This window comes from Amyelois transitella, chromosome 28 (genome assembly GCF_032362555.1).
Source record: "Amyelois transitella isolate CPQ chromosome 28, ilAmyTran1.1, whole genome shotgun sequence".
Taxonomy (NCBI): domain Eukaryota; kingdom Metazoa; phylum Arthropoda; class Insecta; order Lepidoptera; family Pyralidae; genus Amyelois; species Amyelois transitella.
Genome location: NC_083531.1, coordinates 1151227 through 1174673, shown reverse-complemented (window position 1 = coordinate 1174673; position 23447 = coordinate 1151227). Strand labels below are relative to the sequence as shown.

Here is a 23447-nt window from a genome sequence, read left to right as displayed (position 1 = left end):
AATGATTCAGTAAAGTTCCTCCTCACGTTAGTCTCGGTAACATACATATAACATATAACGTTGATATCCCTTACGGGGTTGGCAGAGCCAACAGTCTTGAAAAGACTGAAAGGCTACGTTCAGCTATTTGGCTTGATGATAGAATTGAGATTCAAATAGTCACAGGTTGCACCCATCGCCAAGAAGAAGAATCCCAAATTTATAAGCCGATCCCTTAATCGTCTTTTACGGCATACCTGGGAAAGAGATAGAGTAGTTCTATTCTTTTTTCTATTGGTGCTGGGAACCACACGGCTCAATGATGGAATTTATAATTTAATAGAGACAGGTTGCTAGCCCATCGCCCAATAAGAAGAAATCTCATACTTTCCTTTAATTAATTTTTTCAATACTTTTATTTTTCTTCGCTTTCAAACCAGCAAAGAAGATGACATACATACATACATATGGTCACGTCTATATCCCGTGTGGGGTAGACAGACCCAACAGTCTTGAAAATACTGATCGGCCACGTTCAGCTATTTGGCTTAATGATAGAATAAGAAAATGATGAATGGAATTATTATCAAAGTCCAAGTAAGTACTTCTAATGCTTCCTAAAAAAATATAACTAAATTATCTATCACACATTATCATAATTACAAGATGTGACGTATGAAATCATCAGATATTGCTTATCTGAGATTATAGATTTTGTTTTTTTTAATGAATTTGGAATCAAATTGGTAATCATCAAAATGTTGTCTGTCGGTTTGGCTGTTTTCATCATCAGTGCTGTCTCTGGTAAGGCTTTTTTAAACATAACTACTACTCGTATAATACAATCATCATTGACGGCCTCTGTGGCGCAGCGGTAGTACGCTTGGTAAGTATTTATTATAAAATATAGTATCGTTGAGTTAGTATCTCGTAACACAAGTCTCGAACTTACTTCGAGGCTAACTCAATCTGTGTAATTTGTCCCGTATATATATTTATTATTTATTTATCATTATGACCGTACTCCTATATATATAGAGGTAAAGAGGCAAAGGGTCAGGTCAAGAGTACCCGAAACCGAGCCGAGCTTGCATGAAGAGAGTTATGAATGTGGATGAAGCGAAGGAAGTGTGCAAATATCGTGGCAAGTGGGAAGACGTAGTCCCTGCCTACCCCTCCGGGATTTTGAGCATCATTGAAGGCTTCAAGGATAAATAATTTTCTCCGTTTTTTTTTTTCACATTTTCCATTATTTATTCTCTCTTAATAGTTGCAGCGTGATGTTATATAGCCTAAAGCCTTCCTCGACATATGGTATATTCAACACAAAAAGAATTTTTCTATTCGAACCCGTAGTTCCTGAGATTAGCGCGTTCAAACAAACAAACAATCAAACAAACTCTTCAGCTTTATAATATTAGTATAGATTTAAATAAAATCAAAGCATGACTTTGACATAATAGATAATGAAAATAATAAACTTGTGATTGTACGACCAACTTTACGTCAAAACTACTCAACCGATCATCGTGAAATTTTACATAGGTACATGTAACTCATAGAATAGATTCATTTTCAAAATTGGATACAAGGCATCACTTATTGACGTCACATCACTTAAATCTAATTATAACTACTACCGCTTCCAAAGCGCATGAGTAGAAGAAGCGGCGTAACAAACTACACTGCAGTATTTTCACCGGACGTCAATTTACAAATATATATCTCTTAAATCTAAATCCCGGACGAATGCGTATTGTCTTAATTAAAAATTATATGAATGTAAAACGCATGATTTCAATACGAATATTTCGTCAAAAAAATTCCGTCATTATGTAGTGTATGGTGCCGTGTGGTTCCCGGCACCAATACAAAAAATAATAGGACCACTCCATCTCTTTCCCACGGATATCGTAAAAGGCGACTAAGGGATAGGCTTACAAACTTGGGATTCTCTTTTAGGCGGTGGGCTAGCAACCTGTCACTATTTGGGTCTCAATTCTATCATCAAGCCAAAACGCTGAACGTGGCCATTCAGTCTTCTCAAGACTGTTGGCTCTGTCTACCCCGCAAGGGATATAGACGTGACCATATGTATGTATGTATCATGTAATGTAGTGTACGGAAAAGGAGATAGGGCACAGTCAAACACACATCAAGCTAGCATGTATGGTACTTTAAGACGCGGTAATAGATACGAATTTGCAGTGAATACATTGTGTCACACTCACTTACATACACACATACATATAATCACGTCTATATCCCTTGCGGGGTAGACAGAGCCAACAGTCTTGAAAAGACTGATAGGCCACGTTCAGCTGTTTGGCTTTATGATGGAATTGAGATTCAAATAGTGACAGGTTGCTAGCCCATCGCCTAAAAGAAGAATCCCAAGTAATTATATAAGCCTATCCGTTAATCGCCTTTTACGACATCCATGGGAACGAGATGGAGTGGTCCTATTCTTTTTTTTATTGGTGCCGGGAACCACACGGCACACTCACTTTTTTGCGGAAAGGGTTAAATCATTTCTAGAAAAGCATTGATTACCACCCGTAAAAATCAATTTTGTGTCAACAATGATAAAAAGATTAATGATAAATCTGTATCAGTGTTATTATTTCCGATTTTTTGATAATTATAATTTCAGCCTATAAATAGCATGACTAAGAAAATTAAAGGTTCTTAAATGCCTACCGTTCAACATACATACATATAGTCACGTTTTGCGAGGTAGACAGAGCCTACAGTCTTGACAAGACTGAAAGGCCACATTCAGCTACATGGCTTAATGAAGTCTACAGGATAATGGAGTGACCCTATTCTAAAGAGTCGAGGACCACACGGCATAAAAATTATCTGTTCTCTCATAATACATATTCTCACGTCTATATCCCTTGCGGGCCAACAGAGCCAACAGTCCTGTAAAGACTGATAGGCCAGATTGAGCTATTTGGCTTAATGATAGAATTGAGATTCAAATAGCGACAGGTTGCTAGCCCTTCCGCTCCTTAAAGAAGAATCCCAAGTATATATGCCTATCCCTTAGTCGCCTTTTACGACATCCGTGGAACGAGATGGAGTGGTTATATTATTATTTTTTTATTGGCACTTTTATTTTCTTTCGTAATTTAACGGCTTCTTTGGCGCAGCGGTAGTACGCTTGTCTGTGACACCGAAGGTCCCGGTTCAAATCCCGCCCAGGGCATGATAAGAAAAGAACTTTTACTGATTGGCCTGGGTCTTGAATGTTTATCTATACTTATTAGTATTTATTATATATATACCTAGTATCGTTGAGTTAGTATCTCGTAACACAAGTCTCGAACTTACTTCGAGGCTAACTCAATCTATGTAATTTGTCCCGTATATATTTATTTATAATCTTCATTTTACAGCACTCGCAGAAGATGTTGTCATCAGCAAGATGGGTTCTGACATCCGTTACCAGTACTTGCAAGATGACAACGGAGCCCTAACACTGACTGACTCCTGGCTGACCAAAATATCGGCTGAAAACATTCCCTTCTACTGGCCAAGGAGGGATAATGAATTCCATTTATTCACCAGGTTAATATTTCAGCTATTTGGTTTGCATTATGTAATGTGCATAAATATATATACATACATAAAGTCACGTCTATATCCCTTGCAGGGAAGACAGAGCTAGCAGTCTTGAAAAGACTGATAGGCCACGTTAAGCTTTAAGGCTTTATGATAGAATTGAGATTCAAATAGTGACAGTTTGGTAGCCCGTTGCCTAAGAGATTAATTCCGTTTTTAAGTCCCTAGTCGCCTTTAACCACATCCATGGGTAAGAGATGGAGTAGTCCTATTCTTCTTTTTATTGGTGCCGGGAACCACCCGGCATAAATATGGACGGCTAACCGATGCGCTTACGATGAGAAAACATCGTGAAGAAACCTGCACATTCAGGCAACTGGATGTGTAACCATGATCGATCCAATACGGGTTAGGTTCCTCTAGAAAGGTTTCGGAGGTCAGACGGGAGTCGCTTCGCGTAAAAACCTGACTCATCCAATCCAGGGTCCATAGTCGAAGCATACCCCGGGCTCCTCTCCAGAGTGGTGACGATGCATCCAGAAGGCAGAATGAATATCCTACTACTATTATAAAGGCGAAAGTTTGTATGAATGTTTGTTACTCTTTCACGCAAAAACTACTGAACCGATTACCATGAAATTTGGTATGTAGGTAGCTGAAGACCCAGAATAACACATAGGCTACTTTTTATCCCAGAGTTCCCGCGGGATTGATAGGGTTTCCATGCGGACGAAGTCGCGGGCGGCCTCTAGTTACAACATAAAAGTCTCTGTTTTCGTATACTTCAGTCTTCATCTTTGTCGTTACCTTTTCCCCCTTTCTACGCGGGGTCGGCACAGTAGGTATGTTAGTTTTTTCCAATTACTTCTGTCACTTGCCTTAGAAAATAGACTTATTTTATATGTTAGTATTATGACGATCATGACAAATTCCTCTACCACAGGGCAAATCCTACAGTGAGCCAGCCTCTTCTCCATGGAAACGAAAACGTCTTCGCTGCGTCCAACTTCAGTCCAAATAGACCCACGATCATTCTCCTCCACGGCTACCGAGGATCGGCCACGTCAAATTCCAACTTGGTTTTAGTACCTGGTAAGTATTTTTTTTTACCACAGGGCACTGAAATATACGAAAACAGAAACGTTTCTGGCTTTAGTCCCGGATGCATCCTCACCACTCTGGAGATGAGTCTTTGACCATGGATCGTGGTCATCATGGTCATGACCATGATCATGATCTTCAGTCAGGTTTTTACACGACACTACACCGTGCTATCTCGGGTCTGCTAAAACATATTTATTTCCAATAAGCAGCACTTATGTAATTTTGTTTCTTGTGTTTATCATTCTCGACGTTTTCTTTGTACATAAACTAGTAAATAAATAAACACAATCTGTCCTCCGCAACCTTTGCCGGGGAACCAAACCCGTATTGGAAGCCCTCAACCCGTATTGGAATCTTGGCTACACATCTAGTTAACCTCGAAAAAAATCTATACACCTATGTACTCTTCCAACAAGGCCATTTTTAAGCCTACATACATACATAGGTACATATGGTCACGTCTATATCCCTTGCGGGGTAGACAGAGCCATTAGTCATGAAAAGACTGAATGGCCACGTTCAGCTATTTGGCTTAATGATACAATTGAGATTCAAATAGTGACAGGTTGATAGCCCATCGCCTAAAAAAGAATACCAAGTTTGTAAGCCTATCCCTTAGTCGCCTTTTACGACATCCATAGGAAAGAGATGCGAGTGGTCCTTTTTAAGCCTTATAGATATAATTTCTGGTGATCTGATTTCACACATGCTCTCAACATATCATGGGAATTAAAGAACATGCGTTTCTGTGTTTAGTGTGGTTCTGGACACTTTAGAACACTGGACCTCCATCTCTTTCTTTTGGAGGTGACTAAGGGAATAGGCGCACATGCATCTTGTATAATCGTAGAATAGGATATTTTATTCTAAGTTTGGATAGTTATGAAGTTGACGTTGTTGAAGAAAATGCGGCAGTGCAGTTTGTTACCGCTTCTTCTGCACTGAAGTTTACTGCCTTGGAAGCCGCAGTAAATATAGTTTTAAGTAATTTATTTGACGTCAACCAATGTTGTGAAACCAAAAGATTTGACTATTATCAAGCGATATGAAGTATCCTATAATAAAATCAATAAAAAAAAATAAAAACAAAATGGAACGCCACGATCAGCTGTGCCTTTTAATGATAGGATTGCGATTCAAATAGTGACAGGTTGATAGCCCATCGTGCACAAGAAGAATCCCGAGTTTATTAGCCTTTCCCTTAGTCATCTTTTACGGGAGGGAGGGATAGAAACTTATAAACTTAGGATTCTTCTTTTAGCTCGACGGGCTAACAACCCGTCACTATTTGAATCTCAATTCTATCATTAAACCAAACAGCTGAACGTGGCCTATCATTCTTTTCAAGACTGTTGGCTCTGTCTACCCCGTAAGGGATAAAGACGTGATCATATGTGTAAAGTACATGATATTTATACTACGTACAGTCACCGGCTCACTACCACACCAAGTACCAGTACACGTCTGTCTGCGGTTGCCGCTCGCACGCAACTGTCAACTTGACATTTATAATACCGACTTGTGTGTGTGAGACAGCGTATTGTATCCATTACTAGATAGATATAAACACTACAATATGTATGCATGTATGTATCTTTTACGGGTCCCATGAGGAGATATGGAGGGGTCCTAATCTAAAGTGCTGGGAAATATAACACACATCTCTTCTCATTTCAGCTTACTTAGCAGCAGCCGATGTCAATGTAGTTATTGTGGACTGGAGTAAAGGCGCTAATGCGTCACCGATTCTAACGCCAATGTACGCATCTTTGTCAAGTGAGTTCTATTTTATTTTTTATGACCGTCAACATCGCCGAGCTTGCATGAAAAGAGTTAATTATGTATGTGGATGAAGTGCCGTGTGGTTCCCGGCACCAATACAAAAAAGAATAGGACCACTCTATCTCTTGGATGTCGTTAAAGGCGACTAAGGGATAGGCTTATAAACTTGGGATTCTTCTTTTAGGCGATGGGCTAGCAACCCGTCACTATTTGAATCTCAATTCTATCATTAAGCCAAATAGCTGAACGTGGCCATTTAGTCTTCAAGATTGTTGGCTCTGTCTACCCCGCATGGGATATGGACGTGACCATATGTATGTATGTATGTATCATAATCAGAGATCGGAATAGGTAGATTGATTTTATGTACTTGCATGCCTCTTTTCCGGGATTCCATTTCAGTACTTACACTAACAGTAAACTACATTTGTCCGCGGGTAACATAGGACTACAATTTACGTGAACGAAGTCGGGGGCAAAACAGCTACCACTAATATATTCTTCATCCCACTTGTAAAAATTCCGGGTAAAAATCTTAATAATTTACAAATCCCGCGATCCCGGACGAAGGCATGTCCATATTAATATATAAGTACGTTTCAGTTCATTGACCCCAATTCAATCTACCTATTCCGATCTTTAATCATAATACTGTGTGCTGTGTGGTTCCCGGCACCAATACAAAAAAGAATAGGACCACTCCATCTCTTTCCCATGGATGTCGTAAAAGGCGACTAAGGGATAGGCTTACAAACTTGTGATTATTTTTTTAGGCGATGGGCTAGCAACCTGTCACTATTTGGATCTCAATTCTATCATTAAGCCAAATAGCTGAACGTGGCCGATCAGTCTTTTCAAGACTATTGGCTCTGTCTACCCCGCAAGGGATATAGACGTGACGATATGTATGTATGTAATCATAATACCCTCAGGTCTAAATACCGCCTTCTTCACACTGTGGCTCAGTAACGTATCCGGTCAGCCCCTCAGTGAGTTCACGCTGGTCGGATTTGGACTATCTGGTCTGAAAGTTGGACAAATTGGCCGACTGCTCGAGCGACGCGTTGGGAATATTGTTGGTGAGTTGTACATAAATATCCTACCAATATTATAAATGCGAAAGTTTGTGAGTATGTCAGGATGTCAGTATTTTTTAAATAAATAGGTAAATATATACGGGACAAATTACACTGATTGAGTTAGCCTCGAAGTAAGTTTTTTGAGACTTGTGTTACTAGATACCTACTAACTCAACGATACTATATTTTATAATAAATACTTAATATAGATAAACATCCAAGACCCAGGCTAATCAGAAAAAGTTCTTTTCTCATCATGCCCTGGCCGGGATTCGAACCCGGGACCTCCGATGTGACAGACAAGCGTATTACCGCTGCGCCACAGAGGCCGTCGAACATGGATGTTTGTTACTCTATCACGCAATAACTACTGAACCGATTACGATGAAATTTGGTGTGTAGGTAGCTGAAGACCCAGAATAACATATAGGCTACTTTTTATACCGGAGTTCCCGCGGGATTGATAGGGTTTCCATGCGGACGAAGTCGCGGGCGGCCACTAGTAGATAATAATCACATCAAGTGGAAAGATGTATTGTTATTTTACTAGTGACACACCGCGGCTACAAACGGGTAGTATCTAACCTTATTTTTAAAAAAATGCATCAAAATCCGCTGGGAAGATTTAAAGAAAGAAAGAAAGAAGTGCCGTTTGGTTCCCGGCACCAATCCAAAAAAGAAAAGAACCACTCCATCTCTTTCCCATGGATGTCGTAAAACGCGACTAAAGGATAGGCTTACAAACTTGGGATTCTTTTTTAGGCGATGGGCTAGCAACCTGTCACTATTTGAATCTCAATTCTATCATTAAGCCAAATAGCTGAAAGTGGCCATTCAGTCTTTTCAAGACTGTTGTCTCTGCCTACCCCGCAAGGGATATAGACGTGATCATATGTATGTATGTAAGTTTTAAAGATCTATCCATAAGCATACAGACGCGGGAAACGACTTTGATTTTACTAGTAGTGATGATTAATGACTTTGATTTTTCTGGTAGTGATGATTAATGACTTCCAGCCCTGGACCCAACCTTCGGGCCGCGCCTCCACGAGCTTCTCCCCATGGTGCGTCATGATGACGCTCGCCACGTGGAAGTGGTCCACACCAACGTTGGGAACCTCGGCTTCATCAGACCCATGGGGAAGGTGGATTTCTATCCCAACGGTGGTATCAATATGGCGGGTTGTGGGAGAGACGATGACTGCGACCATAACAGGTAAACATACATACATAAAATCACGCCTCTTTCCCGGAGGGGTAGGCAGAGACTACCTCTTTCCACTTGCCACGATCTCTGCATACTTCCTTCGCTTCATCCACATTCATCTCTTCATGCAAGCTCGGCGGTTTCGGGTACTCTTGACCTGACCCTTTACCAGGACGTCCTTAATTTGATCAAGATACGTTCGTCTAGGTCTTCCCACTCCGACCTTTCCCTCCACACTCTCCTTGTATATCTTGTTCGTATATCTTTTAATTAGTCATGTTAATTTTTTTTTACAAAGACGTACATAAATAAAGATAAAAATGACGTAAATAAGTGCCGTGCGGTTCGCGGCACCAATAGAAAAAGAATAGGACCACTCCATCTCTTTCCCATGGATGACGTAAATGGCGACTAAAGGATAGGCTTACAAACTTGGGATTCTTTCTTAGGCGATGGGCTAGCAACCAGTCACTATTTGAATCTCAATTCCATCATTAAACAAAATAGCTGAGCGTGGCCTATTAATCTTTTCAAGACTGTTGACTCTGTCTACCCCACAAGGGATATAGACGTGATCATATGTATGTATGTATGTAATACAATTTGTAAAGCACAACTTGTAGGACTTAATGCTAATAGCATTATCTAACAGTCCACCATTTTCTATTTACTTACTGTTTGCGCCAATTAATTATCTGTGCGCAATTTCCATTGTAAAAAAAAAAGAAGAAAAATCTTCCCGCCTTTTTTTGAACGTTTTTCCGAATACACATCCTTTTTATCGAGTGCACAGTTTTATTTCGTCAAAAATTATAAATCAGGACTAGTTGTCCTCATCAATTACATTTCTTGATTGTTTTCAGGGCATTTTTCTACTGGGCAGAGTCCTTGACCAGTGGAGGTTTCATCGGCGTTCAGTGTCAAGATTTTGAAGAGGCACTTAACCAGGAATGCACGGGACCAGCCACCCTGCCAATGGGTGGATTGGGCCCCAAAACTGGGTAATTATAATCCACATCCACACTAATAATAAAGAGGAAAGATTTGTATTTTTGTATGTTTGTGTGGAATAAACTCAAAAACTACTGGTCCGATTTTGATAAAATTTGGCACAGATATACTAGAATAGACCTTCAAAAGTGACATAGGCATAAATTTGTTTTGAAATAAATTAGTTTTCAGGTAAATTATTCAACATTCATAAAGTAATCCGGGAAAAGATCTATAAAAAAGTCCGCGACACGATATATCTAACTTCTATAATTTAGTAACTACAAGGTATTTTGTGCGTAAAAAAATAATGTAAATTCAAAGGTGCGTTTTGAAAATTATTATTACACAAGCATATTAATCCTTATGATTGAAAGTTGTTTTATCATCAAGATAATTTTACGGAGATAAACTTTGTCCTTTACAGCTCAGTGATTGGATAAATAGATTTTGAAATATCGTGAAATTAAAAACACGCACTCCAAAAAATATTATCGCCTGAGAGAAATGTTTACTCTTTGTTTATTTCAAAATATAAAACACAAAAATATGTCCACCCGTGCGAAGCCGGGGCGGGCCGCTTGTAACTACTAAGTAGGTACTAGTGTGCCGTGTTGTTCCCGGCACCAATACAAAAAAGAATAGGACCATAACGAAAAATGTGAAAAAAAAAACGGGGAAAATTATTCATCCTTGAGGACTTCAAAGATGCCCAAAATAATAATTCCATGTGGACGAAGTCGCGGGCACAACTAGTCATTCATAAAGTTGTCCATTTACTACTAAGGCGGATTTTTTATAGTTTGTGTGTACACTTAAGATTAGAACCACTCCATTACTTTCCCGTGGTTGTCGTAAAAGGCGACTAAGGGTAGGCTTATAAGCTAGCACAACCTGTCACTATTTGAATCTCAATGCCGTACAGTTGAACATGGCCTTTCTGTCTTTTCGAGACTCTTGGCTTTGTGTACCCCGCAAGTATAGACGTGACTATATGTATGTATCTATGTATAAGTAACTAGATAATGATTTAAGCCGTGACTATTTTCTCTTTAATACTATATAGAGCGTGTTTTAGTTTTTAAACTTGTAGCGGGAGCGATGATTCGGCTCGAACGCCGTCAAAGGGAACATCTTCCGCCAGGCTAGGTGTTATGCCTGGGGAACCGTGCGACAGACGATGTTGTGTCGGAGATTCTTTTTATGCTCTAATCCGTGAAATCTATGTTTGCGCGATTTAGATTCTTCGCTAGTATTGACCGAGCGGTTATGTTTTTTCGATATGATTGACAGTTGATTTGTTTTATTAGTGATGCCGCCACAGACTTTATTTTTTTTTATGCACCTAATTGATCCATTTTCTTTTACAGGGCGTCTGGTATATACAGTCTACGCACCAACCCAGCGCCTCCATTCTCCCTCTAAATGTTATTGATTTCATTATAAATTAAATAAAAACTGAAATTTATTTTATTTTTTTCTGCCACATAGGAACTTTTCCACAACTATCATGGGTATTCTATCCATTCCTTTCTTCCATACATACATCTATACTCACGCAAATACATAATTTTTTTTTATAGAGAATACAATAACTAATTCCTTACAATTTATCAACTAAATTAATTTATATTATACCAAACATATAAGTGAACATGGGCATTTTTATAATTATTACTACTACATTATTTTTTATTTGTTTTTAAAAAGCGTCACCCACGCTTATTATTTTGTAACCGCGTCAGCTATTAATATGTTTATTCCAAATCTAAGAAATATTTTACTGTATTTCTTACTTCACATAAAAATTTAATTAAACTAACGGAAAAATTTAATATATGCACTGCAATAGATTCTTTGGGCGAAGTAAGTACCAGTCCTTGGATCACCTCATGAAGACGCGGTGTAATTTCAGTCACCTTTGTTCCATGAACCCTTTGCCTCAACCGCGAAGGTTAAAAAAAATTGAATCCAACTAAGCATATTACCTACGTATGTAATATATAAATTTTTATGTCTGTGAACAATATTATTGTTATAAAATAAAGAGGTATGTGCTAGTGAATTTGTATGTTTGATTGAGGTGAGTAAAATTCGAAGATACCAAAACCGATTTAAAAAATTCTTTCACATTTAGAAAGTTAAAAATTCTGAGATGGCTACAAGCTATTCGAGTTATATAATTACTCGACCATTATAAAGTATGACGAGGACCGAGAAGAAAATGATCGACACCAATGACTACAGGACACTGACAAAAATAAGCTCATGAAGAAGTTTCATTGCCAATTGTGGCCACAAAGAAGAAAAAAAACTGTCATTTTAAAGTGACACTGATAACTGTCAAACTTATTTTTGTTGTTTGTGTTTGTTGATTTCTTTCGCTAAATATTTTTTGTTCGTAGATTTTCTTTTTTTTTTTCTTGTTTTTGTTTGTTGAGCTATGTTCGAAACACCTTAGATTTTATTGCTTTGCTTTATTTTTTGTTTTATTCAAACTGCCAATCAGACTTATCATGACGGATAACACCTATAAACGTGAATGTAAATACTGCAACAAACTTATATCTGGGAACTCCTACGCTTACCAAGCACACCTTTTCCAACATAACGCCGTGAAGCCCAGATATATGTGCAAGGTTTGTGCAAAACCATATTTCAGGAGAGATATTTTTGCAAGACATATGTATTCCCATTTTAAACGTGGTGAGTTCCATTGGTAGTAACTAAATCAAAATATATCTTTCCAAACACACATTAATATAATCACGCCTTTATCTATTACGGGGTATACAGAGACAACAGTCTTAAAAAGAGCGGAAGGCCATGATCAGCTGTATGGCTTAATGACTGAATTGAAATTCAAATAGTGATAGTTTGCTAACCCAATGCTTAAAAGAAGAATCCAAAGTTTATTGGCTTATCTCTCAATCGCCTTTTACGACATCCATGGGAACGATATAGAGTAAACCTTTTGTAAAGAGCCAATTAAGATTGATTAATATACCTAACCTCTTAATAAAATGTTGCAGACGAAATAGACTCTGTTCCATTCAAATATGAAGTCAAAAGCTACACATGTGACTATTGTCTACGTAGTTTCAAAGGAAAGAGAAATCTAATCAACCATATGAAAGTGCATGAAGATAATTTCAACGCGCACACTCAAAAATACAAATGTGATGCATGTGCTGTAACATATTGCGAAGAGAGATTGCTTAAACATCACATTCGCAATAAACATTTCAACTTGGAAAGCAAGGAGAACATGTACGAACTGAAAAAACCCAACGACACTTGGTTTGAGGCAATAAACAATACGAAAACCTGTGTTCAAATGACGAAAATCAATAACAACGTTTTTAGCATAAAAAGGATCAAAATGAAAACAGAAACGCATGATGATGTTACAAAAATGCAGAGTGTGTATTTTAAAGATATATTGCAGTATTCAAAGGTTATATGCGATTATTGCAACAAAGAGATGTTGAAAAAAAGCTTGATAAAGCACATTACGGAAACACATTTGAAAATTAGAAAGTTTTCGTGCGATATGTGTGATAGAACCTTTTACAGACATTACCAGTTGACTGAACATGATTGTAGTAAGATTAGAGCGCGTAGAGAGAGAAAAGATGTTAAGAGTACCTGTAATCTAAACTAATATTATAAAGCTGAAGATTTTGTTTGTTTGAATGCGCTAATCTCAGGAACTACTGGTTCGAATTGAAAAATTCTTTTTGTGGTGTTTAATAGACCATTTATCGAGGAAGGCTTTAGGCTAAATAACATCACGCTGCAACTATAAGGAGCGAAGAAATAATGGAAAATGTGATAAAAAAGGGGAAAATTATTCATCCTTGAGGGCTTCAATGATGCCCAAAATAACTATTCCACGCGGACGAAGTCGCGGGCACAGCTAGTCGTCAATCAATCAAATATGCATGAAAAGAATAATGAATGTGGAGGAAGCTGGAGAGGTCTGTGAGGAATGTAGCGAGTGTAAATCCATAGTCTCTGCCTACCCCAATGGGAGACACGCGTGATGGTATGTATGTAGAGCTGACTGTTGCCAACGTGTTAACTACTTGAATTATCAATTAATTTGACACAGCTAAATAATTAAACTTCCGGAATAGTGAATTTGTACGTAGATCTTTGACATATTTCTTCGTCAGTTGCTTCTTTTTTCCGTGCGCTATAGCTGTGTGTAAGTTTATATTTATAGTTTCTGCATTTATATAGTTTATTTATTATAGTGCCGTGTGGTTCCCGGCACCAATACGAAAAAGAATAGGACCACTCCATCTCTTTCCCATGTATGTCGTAAAAGGCGACTAAGGGATAGGCTTATAAACTTGGGATTCTTCTTTAAGGCGATGGGCTAGCAACCTGTCACTATTTAAATCTCAATTCTATCATTAGGCCAAACAGCTGAACGAGGCCTGCCAGTCTTTTGGAGACGTACGTGATTATATGTATGTATGAGCCTTTTTTGTTCTCAAATTTTCATGAAGATTGGTTTAGTAGATAACTCGTGAAGAGACAACAAACAAACAAACAAACTTACTTTCGCATTTGTAATATTAGTTAGATTGAGATAGGATGGATGTATTATTTATGTTTACCACTCAACCATTGGGTCTAATGAAAAACTAAGTAGGTAATGCATGTTATAGAAAAAAAAAATTAAGTAATTTGCTGAAAAGACTATTAGTTTAGGTAAGTACATAATGCATTAGTATTTCAAAAATGTCTTCCAAACAATATATAATTTTGTAACATTTAAATTGTCTTATTTTTTTTATATTAAACAATGACAATTCACATTGTTTTTTATTTTAAACTGATTTTTATCGGCAGCTTTGCATGCGTTTCGTCACCTACATATGAATAGGAACAGGTTTTTCGCAAATCCCACGGAAACTATTGCATTTACCGGGATGTGAGGTGCCCTATGTACGCCAGACTCTTAATTATTTATACGTGACTAGCAGTGCCCGCGACTTCGTCCGCGTGAAATAATTATTTTGGCATCATTGAAGCCCTCGGGGAGGAATAATTTCCGCTTTTTCTATTTCGCTCCTTCGGTTCTCTCCAAATTCAATTCGAACCAGTAGTTCCGGAGATTAGCGCGTTCAAACAAACAAACTCTTCAGCTTTATATTAGTATAGATAGATATAGATAATTCAAAGAAGATTTAATTCAGTAGATAACTCGTGAACTGATAACAAACTCACTTTCGCCGCGTTTATATGTACCTATTAGTTGGGATTTTAAAATATCTATTCTTTGTCCCCGCTTAAAATTTGATGCTCTTTCATCGATTATAGAAATTTGATAGATAGATAGATAAACTCTTTATTGCACCGTAAGATAAAGAAAAACTGAAAATAAAACACAGGCAATGTCTTCTAGTCAAACTCATGAACTAAAAATAAATACGAGTAATAAAAAGGAGGTTGTCGCAGTACCTATCCATACCCTACAACAGAGGTTTGCTAAAAAAAATCATAAGTTTCAAAAAGCTTTATTCAAGTATTACAAGATTTCAAAAATGTTATCTTTGAAGGCACATTATTAACAAGTTATTATGTAATAATAAAAGATCTATGTAATATATGGCTTAATATTAGGATCTTTCCTGTATACTCGTACACTAAAACTGATGTTTCCTAAAAAAAACTTAAGTTTCAAAAGCTTTATTTAAGTATTACAAATCTTACAAAAATGTTTTCTTTGAAGGCACATTATTAACAAGTTGTTATGTAATAATAAAAGATCTATGTAATATATGGCTTAATATTAGGATCTTTACTGTATACTCATACCCTAAATCAAATGTTTCCTAAAAAAACTTAAGTTTCAAATGCTTTATTTAAGTATTACAAATCTTACAAAAATGTTTTCTTTGAAGGCACATTATTAACAAGTTGTTATGTAATAATAAAAGATACATCTAACATAGGCACACATATTAAGGCACTGTAGTTACGTCATTGGCTAATCATGCCTTATGTTTATTAATATGATTCTATTCGAAAAATATTCAATTTTTAGGGTTCCTCACGAAAATGGTAAAAACGGGTTCCTATTTCGTCAAGACTGTCACCAGTAGGTACCTACTTGTACCTCAATAGATAGACAGTGAAATTCATACATCATTCACAATTGTGGCTCTTAAAAAAGCAAACAGCTATTAAACATTAGAATTATAACAAAACTAGAGGCCGCCCGCGACTTCTTCCGCATGGAAACCATATCAATCCCGCGGGAACTCCGTAATAAAAAGTAGCCTATATGTTATTCTGGGTCTTCAGCTAGCTACATACCAAAATTCATCGTAATCGGTTCACTAGTTTTTGCGTGAAGGAGTAACAAACATCCATACTGACATACTCACAAACTTTCGTATTTATGATATTAGTAGGATATGTATTTAAGGTGATTCAACAAACGTGGTATTTACTTATTTCTGCTCTAAACATTACACGATTTTTTGTACTCTGAATATCGATGGAACGGAACCATTTGTGCGCGATTCTGACTCACACTTGACCAATTTTATTTAAATACTAGAGGCCGCCCGCGACTTCGTCCGCATGGAAACCCTATCAATCCCGCGGGAACTCTGGGATAAAAAGTAGCCTATGTGTTATTCTGGGTCTTCAGCTACCTACATACCAAATTTCATGGTAATCGGTTCAGTAGTTTTTGCGTGAAAGAGTAACAAACATCCATACATCCATACAAACTTTCGCCTTTTTAATAGTAGTAGGATCATTATTGACCACGCTTACATCACCGTGTTTGCAATATCTACATGCACCCATGTCCTTGGTGTGATTTGAGTGAGGCAACATATATGAATGAATAACTACATAGATCGCTAATTATAAATAAGTACTTACTACAGGTATTAAACGCGCATGTAATGTACCTTTATATTATCTCGAACGTGTCGCATCATGTTACAATTTTCCGAAATAAAATAACGGTAAATTACGTGCGCGTTTAATACCTGTAGTACCTAAGTATTTATAAAGAAAACTGTAGTAAATATTTATAATGCAACGAGAAAGTTTAAAATTAGCTCTAACTTGAGTGCCTTTTATAATACAAACTAGGTAATTCAAGCCCTAACTAGAGATATGTAAGTATTGATTGTAAGTCATATTAAGAATAAAGGATTACAACATTATTGAGTATTCCCAAACGAAATCATAAATTTATCGGAACTTAAAAAACATAATACCTACCCCTACCTAACTACAATACAATGCACTTAGATCTATTCTTTGTTTTTACATATTATTTCCAATATAGATAAAGGAACAATCTCCTTAGGTACATCAGATAAGATGTAGGTACCTACACAAAGTGAAAAAAATAATTATTATACATGGTTGGTTACATAACCAAGTTAAAAGCACTGAAAACCATAGAGGTTTGTCTTTGTCTGTGTTATTTTTTAACGGCACCAATAAAAAAATAATAGGACCATACCTTCTCTTTCCCATGGATATCGTAAAAGGCGATTAAGAGATAGGCTTATATTGGCATTCTTCTTTTAGGCGATAGCAACCTGTCACTATTTGAATATTGTCAATTATATCATCAAGCCAAATAGCTGAACGTGGACTGTCAGACTTTTGCACTGCCTGTTGGGTTGGCTATATCTACCCTGCAAGGGGTGTACGTGACTATATGTATGTATGTATGATAGAACATATTACATCATAGCAAAGGTAGGTAATATGTAATTTGGTATAGCTAGTTGTTATATATTTATTGTTTCTTAGATAATAAGTCTAAATTAACTTTTAATATATTGCTTAATTAAAATTAAGTTTGAATATATTGCTTAATTAAAAGAAAATACAAACTATATCTACGCCAAAATTTTTAAGGGAAAAAAAGCAGCCAGTGTATCATTTCGTTGCCCAAATTTTGCGGTAATTTACGCTAAATGCGTTATTTCTCTTAACGCATTTACACTAAATGCGTTAACTCCCTTAACGCATTTAGTGTGGTCACAAAACAATACAAGAACCGCAGAAAAAAACCTTTATATTTTGACGTAGCCTGGTTTTAATGAAATATGTGCCAATGATGTGTGACATGAAAGTAAAATTAGTTTAAATATTTACAAACGCAAATCATACACAACCTTCTTATATCCTACGCTTTTATGTAAGTTATCTAATCCAAGCGATGTTAGGGAAGAAAATGCTGCAGTGCAGTTTGTTATCGCTTCTTCTGCACTGACGCCTTGGAAGCGGCAGTTAACTTAGTTCAAGTAATTTATTTGACGTCAACCAATGTTGTGAAACAAAAAAAGATGTGACTATTATTAAGTGATATTGAAGAGGCCCATATTAATTAATAAAAGTTTTGAATTTAGAAGCATTGTTACTAACAATTTTGATTTATTTTTATTTGTTCCGTAGTGTTACCGCTGATAGGCAAACATTTTGCTTTCAAGTGCGAGCACTAAATGCAATTTTTTTAATATTTCTTAGGCCTATTAGGTATTATATTTTAGTCGACCTAATTAATAAAAAGTTGCAAAAAATCTGTCATTTCGTTTAATTTCTTGTACTTGCACAGACTCACACTACGATAACAGTTCCAAAAAGGAACAACAGATGGCGCTAAACACGGTTTAAATTTTAATGTCACTTGTCACTAAATGGCACAGGAATAAAAAGCCACTATTTAGATCACACGTACAAAAAGTAAAATCAAAAGGAACATTATTCATTAAATTGGCTCGTTCAGAGAGAGACTAATACTAAAGGGCTTAGGCTCCCTGAATAAGCTTTAGAGCTCGCGCATATTTCGCAAGACTTCGGCTGCACATACCTACCTACTCGTAACGACTTAGGTAAACGTCTATAAATTAAAAAGCCTGAGTGCAGCGTTTCGCGCGACTGACTCGTTGTCGCACGATTAGGGTTGAAAAAAGCGGGAAATTTTCCGGTTTTTTTCAAATTCCCTCGTTTTTATACAAGTTTTTTACGAAAGTTTCAAGAAAGATAAGAATGAAATATTTCATGTTTTTTATTAATAAAACGGAAAAATATGAAAGAAACGGAAAAATACGATAGGAAAAGTATTGATTTCCTTACAATATGCATCATTATTTTAAAAATTGGTAATTATACATAGAATATATATATATAGTTTTCCAATCGTTTTTTTCTTATTTTTCGAAACAAACGACGAAAATCTCAATAAAACCGTTTTTTCCCCAAGGTTTTATTCTGATATATTTCAATGTAACAAACCAATAAAACGGTAAAAAACGAAAAAACGTTTCTTTCACCGAAAAAAACAATTTGTTTCTTTCGGAATTTTCAACGCTACGCACGATATGCAACATCATTAAGTCGTAGCGATATCCAGTGCTGCCAACTTGGCACTGAAAGCGCTAAATATCGCGAATTCTGGCCCTTTTTTAACTTTTAAATGTTTTCTTAAAATCTAAATTGGAATTTGGGGTAAAAAACGGAATGAGATATAAAATGTTCGTTAAAGATGTTAGTTGTAGTGTTTACACTAAGACGTTTACTAGACTAGTGTTTACACTGTAAGAGACTTTATTCACAATCGTTGAAAGACAATTTATTCTTCTAGAATTTAAAAAAACATTATTGCCCTTTTATTTAACTGTCGTGAATTAGTCTCCTGGTCAAATTATTACCTCGAAACTTACAAATATAAGTGTTTAGAGGCAATAAAATGACCAAAATCAATATTTTAGGATACCGACTACCCAAAACTGGCAAGACGGTGAAAATCGTCCTACATCGAACAATATTCGATAGTCTTACACATTCTTGAATGAGTCAGTTATATATCTACCTATACATTAACTTAAACACAGGTAAATAACACATAATTAATTTCCTATGTTCATTGTTAATTTAATAAGTCGGATCTTCCCGAGCGATGATCCAACGTGGATGAAAACTAAAGATCTGCTGGAGTTCACAAAATCGATGCACGTGAAATTGTAAATCGATTAAAACTTTTTAAAATATATGTAGGTAGTTTTAATTCAAATAAGTAAGTGGCAGCAAATTTAGCCCCAAAAATTTGTTTCGTCAATCAGAAATAAAAAAAAAACCTACTAAAAATATAACATTTTTTAGTTTGTTAATTATAAAATGTGACATTTGACCTCCACCTTACTTTATCCGTGTGGGGTATCGAAATGCAGACATCACAACGGGCGGCAACATTTGAACAGCCTACTGGCGGCAGATATTACAATCCGCCATTGGAAAGAGGCCTTAGAGTGACGCGGTGTAAGCTAGCGCCGCCGGCCACTCACGCGCCTAACTGGAGCACTGTGAACTTAGATCATTTTACGATCTAAGACTACCGCGTTTCATTACAAACCAAACCATGTTATTATAAACGGCCGACGCTGAAACCAGCCTAAAGCTGCGTACACACAGTGCCAATCGAATAATATTCACCTAGGTCGGATTTTTACGGACGGTTTGGCCAACGCCAAAGTTCATTCGAAATTCAACATTGGTTGGCACAGTGTGTACCCAGCTTCACAATTTGTTACTTAGTACCATTTTCATGTTACACTGACGTGTAGTAGTCTGATTTTATGGTATAGTGCGAAATATTTAAGCGTATCACCACGCGACGTTTGAACTCGGGAACTGTACGCTATTAACTTGTAATAATAAATTAATGAGGTCTTTATAAATTCAGTTTACATTCAGTTCGATTCGGTGGTAGGTGGCGCTATTCGGCGCTGTGGAATACTAATATATTGCCATTACAATTTATAAATTTGGTCGTTACCTACCTACCTACTTTTATTTAACTTTTTTTTAATAATTTTTTTTCAGTATTCCAAATCTATTTCACGTTCCCAAGCTCTTTCATATTTAGTGTACAATTGGACAACAGTTGCAGCGTCAACCACTGAGCAATGGACGCCCTGCTGAATGTTTTTTCCAAGGAAATGGCGTGCAAGCTCTTTTAGAGACGGCGTAGACCCATCAGCGCGGACCTGAAAGTCAAATTATGTGTTAAGAGCCACACAAAAACTTGGCTTGACTTTCTTCTTTTAGGCGATGGGCTAGCAACCTGTCACTATTTGAATCTCGATGCTATCATGAAGCCAAACAGCTGAACGTGGCCTATCAGTATTTTCAAAACTGGTCTCCCTGTCTACCCCGCAAGGGATATAGACGTGATTATATGTATGTATGTATAAAATAAACCTGCCAAAAAAATGCGATGATATATGATATGCGCGAGTCGGACTCGCGCACTATGCGTTCCATATCATCGAATTTGTTATATATGTATAAGTATATATATATTTTGCAGACTCGCGCTTGCGCGGCTGCCGCGTCGCCGCGCTGGCGCGACGCTCGCGCCGCGTGTAGATGCACGGATTATATTTTCATTAAGCGATTTATTTATCTATCTGCCCCTTAATTTGAACTGCTTTTAAAAAAACGCCCAAAGTCTGCGGGCTTAAAACATTACCAACGATTTAAGCCGGAGCCTTTTTCTCGGAGGCGTAGGCAGAGACTACATCTTTTCACTTGCCACGATCCTTGCAAACTTCTTTCGCTTCATCCACATTCATAACTCTACATTTAAGTTCGGCAGTTTCGGGCTCTTGACCTGACCTTTTGCCAGGACAGCCTTTGTCAGGAAGATTTTAAAGATTATTACCTATAAGTATTAAAATGTGCGCAACTTACCTTTCTAAAGAAGCTAAATTCAGTTGTGTCACGTACTATACAATCGATATCGTCTAAATCGTCCCCGTCAATTTGTAAAACGTCAAAATCATAATGAATAGAATGTCCTACAACGACGGAATCCCTTAAAAGTTTTAGAACGTCCCTGCGAACATTCTTCAGTAATTTGCCACCGAGTAATATTTCTTTTGTCAAACCGGTAATGGGTTTTTTGTAGCATAACACTCTTCTGTCCTGGCGGACATATTTGTCGTAGTACCATTTTAAATCTTGTGACACAAGAGAAACGCGCGCCGCACTCTTCTTATAGTTCGGCTCTACTTCTACCATCTCCACGTCCAAACCAAAAACTTGACACTCCTCCATTTTGACAAATTGAGACAATTACTAATTGACAATTACAATAACTAGGTACCTACGGTAGCTCCGCTTGTAAAACCAACAAAAGATACATAGACTATTATTAATCTCAGAAAATGTCACTAGGCTTTTTAAAAAGCTTGCACGCACACGACAATACCACAGACGATTAGATTATAAATAAACACGCACGGACACGAACAACAGCGAACTTACTAAGTACTTACATACCAACTTACCAACTCATAAAAATATTCACCCCTAAGCTAAATAATCTCTAATATATTTCTAATTTGGTGCCGTGTGGTTCCCGGCACCATTACAAAAAAGAATAGGACCACTCCATCTCTTTCCCACGGATGTCGTAAAAGGCGACTAAGGGATAGGCTTATGAACTTGGGATTCCTCTTTTAGGCGATGGGCTAGCAACCTGTCAATATTTGAATCTAAATTCTATCACTAAGCCAAATAGCTGAGCGTGACCTATCAGTCTTTTCAAGACTGGTGGCTCTGTCTACCCCGTTAGGGATATAGACGTGATCATATGTAGGTATGTATGTATGAATGTATATTTCTAATATTACATATCTACATATAATAGATTGATAGACTCTTTATTGCACCATAAGAAAGAGAAAAAGAATGTATACGTCTATATCCCTTGCAGGGTAGACAGAGCCAACTGTGTTGAAAAGACTGATAGGCCACGTTCAGCTGTTGGGCTCTAAGATAGAATTATGATTCAAATAGTGCAGGGCAAGCAACCTGTCACTATTTCAATCTGAGTTCTATCAATAAGCCAAGCAGCTGAACGTGGCCTGTCAGGCTTTTCAAGATTTTTTGCTCTCTCTACCCCGCAAAGGATATAGACGTGATTATATGTATGTATAACAAAGACACCTCTAAAAATTTAAGGAATAATGCCTAATTAATAGTGTCCGACCGAAGCTTCGGCTTCGGCTTCGGCTTCGGCCACCTTCGGCCAAAAAATCCACCTTCGGCGAAACATTCGGCTTCGGCCCAAAATCCGGCCGAAGCCGAAGGTTTCGCCGAAGGTCCGAGCGACCGTCGAGATTGAACGAACTGTTACGAAAGTCATGAGGCGGCGGGGAGTCACTGTCAAAATATCGCATTGCTGATTGCATGCATCAAAACAAGTCCGTACGTGTATTTAAACGAGTGTTTTTGTAAGAAATCAAATCATTATTTTTACCAGTAGGTAAATCACAAACTTTTATCTATACATATAATAAAACAGTAAAATATTTTGTCTGTACATTTAGTATTTTCGACTGAAATGGATAGAGGGACACTTAGAATGAATAATAGAAAGCAAAAATATTTTTTTTAATTTCTTGTCTGTCTGTCTGTATGCATGATCACGATTTGCTCCGAAAGTACTAAACCGATTTAGTTCAAACTTTCATTTTTTCTTTTCGTTTGTTTCATCAAAATCGGTTCACAAAAAAAAAAGTTATCGACATTTGAATGAACTCAAGGCATCAGTATGCCGGCAAATAAGTTACGAAATTAAAAATTCAAAGTCATTTATCATTATACGACGGCATTATACCTATAACATATAAATATAAGTGAAAGGCGACTAAGGGATGGGCTTACAAACTTGGGAT

The 23447-nt window shown here is 37.1% G+C and overlaps 3 protein-coding genes across 3 annotated transcripts; 2 read left to right on the top strand and 1 right to left on the bottom strand.

Moving 5' to 3' along the window:
- The first annotated feature begins 647 nt into the window (after window positions 1-647).
- On the top strand, window positions 648-11176 carry LOC106133727 (lipase member I). The gene is made up of 8 exons (XM_013333546.2): window positions 648-783; window positions 3381-3552; window positions 4490-4638; window positions 6328-6426; window positions 7365-7511; window positions 8529-8727; window positions 9582-9719; window positions 11079-11176. Exons 1-8 carry the CDS (start codon window positions 738-740, stop codon window positions 11131-11133), a joined length of 1005 nt encoding a protein of 334 aa, XP_013189000.1. The 5' UTR covers window positions 648-737; the 3' UTR covers window positions 11134-11176.
- A 902-nt stretch (window positions 11177-12078) lies between these two features.
- Window positions 12079-14535, top strand: LOC106133700 (zinc finger protein 710). The gene is made up of 2 exons (XM_013333510.2): window positions 12079-12414; window positions 12741-14535. Exons 1-2 carry the CDS (start codon window positions 12225-12227, stop codon window positions 13370-13372), a joined length of 822 nt encoding a protein of 273 aa, XP_013188964.1. The 5' UTR covers window positions 12079-12224; the 3' UTR covers window positions 13373-14535.
- Window positions 14536-15223: 688 nt separating this feature from the next.
- LOC106133733 (RNA exonuclease 4) lies at window positions 15224-22022 on the bottom strand. The gene is made up of 2 exons (XM_013333556.2): window positions 21457-22022; window positions 15224-20750 (listed from the first exon to the last, which is right to left on the bottom strand). Exons 1-2 carry the CDS (start codon window positions 21820-21822, stop codon window positions 20583-20585), a joined length of 534 nt encoding a protein of 177 aa, XP_013189010.1. The 5' UTR covers window positions 21823-22022; the 3' UTR covers window positions 15224-20582.
- Window positions 22023-23447: the final 1425 nt, after the last annotated feature.

Bases quoted from the DNA above. Each gene is read 5' to 3' on its own strand.
- LOC106133727 (XM_013333546.2), top strand. From the start codon at position 738: ATGTTGTCTGTCGGTTTGGCTGTTTTCATCATCAGTGCTGTCTCTG. The intron at 4,639-6,327 runs GTAAGTATTTTT...TTCTCATTTCAG, and splicing joins CAACTTGGTTTTAGTACCTG to CTTACTTAGCAGCAGCCGAT. The intron at 6,427-7,364 runs GTGAGTTCTATT...TAATACCCTCAG, and splicing joins AATGTACGCATCTTTGTCAA to GTCTAAATACCGCCTTCTTC.
- LOC106133700 (XM_013333510.2), top strand. From the start codon at position 12,225: ATGACGGATAACACCTATAAACGTGAATGTAAATACTGCAACAAACTT. The intron at 12,415-12,740 runs GTGAGTTCCATT...AAAATGTTGCAG, and splicing joins GTATTCCCATTTTAAACGTG to ACGAAATAGACTCTGTTCCA.
- LOC106133733 (XM_013333556.2), bottom strand. From the start codon at position 21,822: ATGGAGGAGTGTCAAGTTTTTGGTTTGGACGTGGAGATGGTAGAAGTA. The intron at 20,751-21,456 runs GTAAGTTGCGCA...TTTGACTTTCAG, and splicing joins AATTTAGCTTCTTTAGAAAG to GTCCGCGCTGATGGGTCTAC.